This window comes from Carlito syrichta, unplaced genomic scaffold (genome assembly GCF_000164805.1).
Source record: "Carlito syrichta isolate Samal-C Ts95f unplaced genomic scaffold, Tarsius_syrichta-2.0.1 Scaffold315835, whole genome shotgun sequence".
NCBI classification, from domain to species: Eukaryota; Metazoa; Chordata; class Mammalia; order Primates; family Tarsiidae; genus Carlito; species Carlito syrichta.
This window is the reverse complement of record NW_007259931.1, coordinates 446,074-452,161: the sequence shown is the minus strand read 5'-3', so window position 1 is coordinate 452,161 and position 6,088 is coordinate 446,074. Positions and strand designations below refer to the sequence as shown.

Here is a 6,088-nt window from a genome sequence, read left to right as displayed (position 1 = left end):
CTTTTCTTTCCCCCCCCCCCCCCCCCCGCAAACATAAAAACAAACCAGATCATTTGTCCTAAGTTCCCTTTTTTTTTTTTTTTTTTGCTGTTGGGGTCTCATTCTATAGCCTAGGCTAAAGTGCAGTGGCACAATCATGGCTTACCACAGCCTTGACTTCTTGGGTTTCGGCTAACTTCCCACCTTAGCCTTCCGAGTAACTGGGACTATAAGCATGCACCATCATGCTCAGCTAATTTTTAAAAATTTTTTGTAGAGAAAAGGTCTTGTTATGTTACCCAGGCTGGTTTCAAACTCCTGGGCTCAAGCAATCCTCACCTTGGCCTCCCAAAGTTCTGGGATTACAGGCGTGAACCACCATGCCCAGCCTATGGAGCCATTTTAGATAGTCACAACTAGGGAGGGGACCATGTTACTGGCATCTAGCATTTAGTGAGGAAGGGCCAGAGACACTACCAAGCATCCTATATTATTCACGGTAGCCCTTTACCTGGTAGTGCCCAGATTGAACCACTTTGCTCTAGAAAATACAGGAACAAGTGAAACAACCCCACAGGGATGCAATCATCAAAAGTTAGGCCATTAAGAAACTATGAAACTATATAGGGCTGGGTGTGGTGGCTGATACCTGTAACCCCAACACTTTGGGAGGCCAAGGCAGGGGAATTGCTTGAGCCCAGGAGTTTGAGACCAGCCTGGGCAACATAGCAAGACCTCATCTCTACAAAAAATTAAAAAATTAGTCAGGCATAGTGGTGTGCCTCTGTAGTCCCAGCTACTCAGGAGGTTGAGGCAGAAGGATCGCCCGAGTCCAGGAGGTTGAGGCTGCAGTGAGTCATGATGTGCTACTGCACTCCAGCCTGGGCAACAAAGTGAAATTCCAAACTTTAAAAAAAAAGTTGCCAGACACTGACAAATGTCCCTAGGTATACAAAATAATTGAGGACCATGGATCAGATTTAAGTTTGGTTACTGTGTACTTTCCTCAAGAAGCATGTAATGTCTCTATTTTGTAATGATGTTTAATAGCTGCTGATGAGCATTGCCTGGGTCCTGCAGGTTTTCTTACACTTAAATGTTAGTCAGATGGTTTATTAACAAGTGTCCATCTTTTTGTTATGTGTTGAAGAGTGCCTGGAAGATAAACCAAACCTGGTCTACAATACTCACTTTGCTTTTATTGCAGGGGACATTGATATGGTTGCTTCATAAATGGTCAAGTTCTAGTGTGGCTTTCTTTACCCTTCCTTCCTCTTCCCTTTTGCTTTGCATTAAAGAATCTGCCTTCGGTGGTAGAATAGACCAGTTAATAAACATCTTATATCTCTGACACACCAGACCTCTTTAAGTCTGGGTACATACCAGCATTCTAGGGTCCCCTGAAATATAAACTTGAGATCTAACTACGAGGCTGGACATGATGGCTCATGCTTATAACCCCCGGATTTTGGGAGGCCCAGGTGAGAGGATTGCTTGAGCCCAGGAGTTTGAGACCAGCCTGGGCAACATAGCAAGACTTTGTCTCTACAAAAAAATTAGCTAAGTGTGCTGGCACATGCTTATTGTCCCAGCTGCTTGTGAGGCTGAGGTGAGAGGATCTCCTGAGCCCAGGTGGTCGAGGCTGTGGTAAACTGTGAGCGTGGTACTGCACTCCAGTTTGGAGAAACAGAGTGAGACCCCGACTTAAAAGATATTAAAAAAAAAAAAAAAAAAGATCTAATGTTTATGGAAGTGAATTGACATTTCATTAGGTTGTTCTCTATTTTTTTTTTTTTTGAGTTGGAGTCTCACTCTGTCACCCAGGCTGGAGTGCAGTACCACGCTCATGGTCACCGCAGCCTTGACCTGCTGGGCTCAGGTGATCCTTCCACCTCAGTCTTCCAAGTAGCTGAAACTACAAGTATGCGCTACCATGCACAGCTCAGTTTTTTATTTTTTATTGTAGAGACAAGATCTTGCCAAGTTGCCCAGGCTGGTCTCAAACCCCTGGACTCAGGCAATCCTCTCAGCTTGACCTCCCAAAGTGCTGGGATTACAGGCTTGAGCCACTGCGCCTGACCAGATTGTTCTCTATTATATTAAAATGTTTATTTTTAGTTTTTAATTAACTTGCCCTCTTTGAAAAAAAAAGCACTTGAAGCTTTTCCTATTAGAATGTTATATTCTCTTTCTACACACTATGAAGATAGTTTAGCTAAATTTTATAGTCATAATTTAGGCAAGTATGGAGGAAAAAACAAGAATTTCAGGCACCTTCTGTCTGATTTACCTAGGTATGGCTAATGGTGGGACATCAGAAAGAACAGAGATTGAAGAAGAGCAGGCAGGGGTTTTCATTTAATTGCATTCTGTTTAAAAATGACTGTCTGAGCTGGGCTCGGTGGCTCAGCCTGTAATCCCGTGCTTTGGGAGGCTGAGGTGAATATATTGCCTGAGCTGCGGGTTCAAGACCCGCCTGGGCAACTTGGCGAGATCTCATCTCTACAACAAATCAAAAATTTAGCTGGGTGTGGTAGTGCGTGCCTGTAGTTCCAGCTACTTGGAAGGCGGAAGGATCACCGGAGCCCAGCAGATCGAGGCTGCGGTGGCCGGGAGCGGCCACTGCACTCCAGTCTGGGCGACAGAGTAAGACTCCAACTCAAAAAAAAAAAAAAAAAAAAAATGGCTGTCTGGCATCTAGGAAAGGCAAAACTACAGGGACAAAAAAGAGATCAGATCAGTGGTTGCCACGGGATGTGGGAAAGAAAGGAGTTGCCTATAAGGCAACATGAAATTTTTGCTGGTGCTAACACTGTTTTATATATTGTGGTGGTAGTTACAAAACTGAATATGTTGGTCAAAACTCACCTGATTGCCGGGCTCAGTGGCTCAGCCTGTAATACCAGCACTTTGGGAGGCTGAGGAGAGTGGATTGCCTGAGCCCGTGGGTTCGAGACCCGCCCAAGCAACTTGGTGAGACCTCGTCTCTACAGTAAATCAAAAAACTAGCCGGGCGTGGTAGCGCGCACCTGTAGTTCCAGCTACTTGGAAGGCTGAGGCAGCAGGATTGCTGGTGCCCAGCAGGTCGAGGCTGCGGTGGCTGGGAGCGTGCCACTATACTCCAGCCTGGGTTACAGAGTGAGACTCCAACTCAAAAAAAAAAAAAAAAAACCTCACACGATTGTACTCTAGAAAGAGTAAATGTTGCTGCAGGGAAATTATACCTTAGTTTTGCTAAAAATTTGATAACACCTAAAGAATTTTAGAATTAAGAGGAGAGTTTCTTAATTTTTGGCATTGCCAAAGCCAGTTTTCTAATGTAGCATTTGATCTGTTGACATTCTAGTGAATTGTTCTTGCATCTTCTTTTGGTGTCTAGAGGTTGTTAAGTAAAATCACATTCTTCGACTTGCTACTTGGGCAAGTTCATTATGAAGACTGTTGGAGAGATTGAGGAGGAGGAAACACCTTGACTCTGGTGGGAGACTATAATGATCCACCCTTGTTGACCTAGATTAGGGTATGGCCAGCTACATCCAGTGGACCAAATCTGACCTGCATCTGTTTTTGTAAAAGAAGCTTTATTGTATACACAGCCACACCCATTCATTTATATATTGTCAACTGCTTTTTGCTGAAACGACATAATTCATTATGATAGAGATTATGTTTTATAAACCATAAATATTTACTACCTGACCTTTTACTAATAGTGTGTCAATTCCTGGTCTAAAGCCTACCATTTAAAGATACCTAGAATGTATTTTTAAATAGACTTGCAGGGATTAAAAAGAGTATCATTATAATCATAGTTAGCCTTTGTGAATCAGAGCACCGTCCTAATCATATGGAATTTTAGCTTTGCAACAGTTTGAAATGGGTACTATTTTACAAACTGAGGGTAAGAATTCTAGGGTAAGAATAAGAAAACAGAACTTTTAAATCACTTATGAATAGTAAAAAGCACACATTTTCATGAAGCTGAATTACTATGAACTTTTTGTTGAATAGGAATCTTTCTGACATTGATCAAGATGGAAAACTCACAGCAGAAGAATTTATCCTGGCTATGCACCTAATTGATGTGGCTATGTCTGGCCAACCATTGCCACCCGTCCTGCCTCCTGAATACATTCCACCTTCCTTTAGGTAAGGAACACTTGGCTCTGGTAAGAAACTGTGTGCAAAGTATTTGAATTTCAAACTTGACTTCGTTAACTATGTATCTTATAATGATTTTCATTCCTGACAAGTAAATGAAATATCCATCCATGAATTCAAGAAACTTTTCTTATCTAACATCTGTTTATCCGGGGCCCATTCTGTTCTTGAAATAGTGTATTAGTAAAACAATCAAGTAAAAACATCAAAAGATTGTTTATTTTGTGTCAACCTCTGTAATCAAAGCCCATCAAGCATTTTAGCAATAGATGCTAGCAGTGAAAGAGAAACTATATGAGCCTAGAAAATAAAGCAAGGAGATTGCACTTGTGGATAATACCCATTCAAGTGGTAACAAAGATGCTGGCAATGTAGAAATTATAATCAGAAAGACAATTAAAGAAAATCATCCTGATCTGAAACACAGACTCAGTAGAAATGTCGAAAGAGTCTCCCGAGTTCCATTTAGGAAAAATCTGCCAAATGTGGGCATCCCCCGCACTTGCACACCTGCATGCCCACACTGTTCTGGATACCTAGTCTCCAAGCTTTATATATCAGATCTTCAAGTGCAAGAAGAAACAAAGAAGTAGGGGTAAGCATTTCTGTCTCAAGTCTTCAAACTTCAGGAAAGTTTGAAGAAATAGTGCCGTGACTATCAGCACACAACACAAATGGTTCAGGAGCAAACTGAGGAAATTGTGACCATGTAGGAAACATCAGCTAGCTGACGCAATTTGCCTGTGAAATCTCACAGCTGCAAGTATCACAAGGAGAGACATTTAAGATTGGAAGCTGATAATAAAAGCATAAAAAGGATAGAGAAATTTTCTTAACAGAGTAAGGTTAAAGGTTTAAAGTGAAACAAATTAGTAAACTAAGTGATTTGTTTTAAGAACTATAATGTGTAGACATTTCATGTGTTTTAGTAAGTGATGAAATGGAGAGACTTTGTAAAGGGAAAGCTCCCAGTTAGCCGAAATACTGATCTTCCCCTGGGGTAATTTAAAGTTACTTGAGAGGGCACTGGAAATAGCAGTTACCACTTGCTGAGTGTTCACTATGTTCCAGGCATTGTTCTAACCACTTTATTATTATTAATTAATTCAGGCCTTTGGAATTGTTCTAATTTTGATGGTGGGTCTAAACATTTTGAACAAGCTTGGCACTCAAAGAGTCTGATGACAGTCAAGTATTCATTTAAATAAAACTCTTTGTAATGAGAAAAGACTAAATCTTTATCTTTTTCTCACTCTAAATGAAATTTGCTTGACTTAATATAATCTTTTTTTTAAATAATCAATATTTTTTATTATGATGTTGTGGGGTACAGTTAAGGGTTAGGTATACAAATACATTTCATTCAGGCACCCTATTGATAGAGGTGCTTCCCCATCCCCAGACAGATATTTGCTACTGTTAATCCCATCTCCCTGCCCCCCCCATAGTTTCCCACTACTGTCAGTCATTTTCTTATAGTATTACATTGAATGTTCAAGGTCCATTATATGAGTGAGAACATATGATACTCGGATCTTTGTTTTTGCGAGAGGTCACTCAGTATTATAGACTCTAGTTCTATCCAGGTTGCTGCGAAATTCATGATTTTGTTCTTTTTTATGGCTGCGTAGTATTCCATCATGTATATTTACCACATTTTTTTTAATCCAGTCCTCTTTTGATGGGCAGCATGGTTGCTTCCAGGTTCTTGCTACTGTGAACAATGCTGCGATAAACATATGTGTGCAGGTATCTTTTTTATAGAGTGATTTGAGTTCTTCCGGATATATTCCCGGTAGGGAGATTGTGGGGTCATATGGGAGGTTGATATTTAGAGCTTTTAGGAATCGCCACACTGCTTTCCACAGGGGTTGCATTAGTTTACACTCCCACCAACAGTGTAGAAGTGTTCCCTTTCTGCCACACCCTCTCCAGCAGCTGTTATTTT

At 41.0% G+C, this 6,088-nt stretch overlaps 1 protein-coding gene across 1 annotated transcript in view; it reads left to right on the top strand.

The window, feature by feature from the left end:
- The window catches only part of ITSN1 (intersectin 1), a 200,480-nt gene that overhangs the window by 72,788 nt on the left and 121,604 nt on the right, over positions 1-6,088 (top strand). Inside the window, exon 10 of the mRNA XM_008073409.2 lies at positions 3,991-4,128. Coding sequence (XP_008071600.1) covers positions 3,991-4,128 — 138 coding nt within the window. The remainder of the gene's footprint in view (positions 1-3,990; positions 4,129-6,088) is intronic.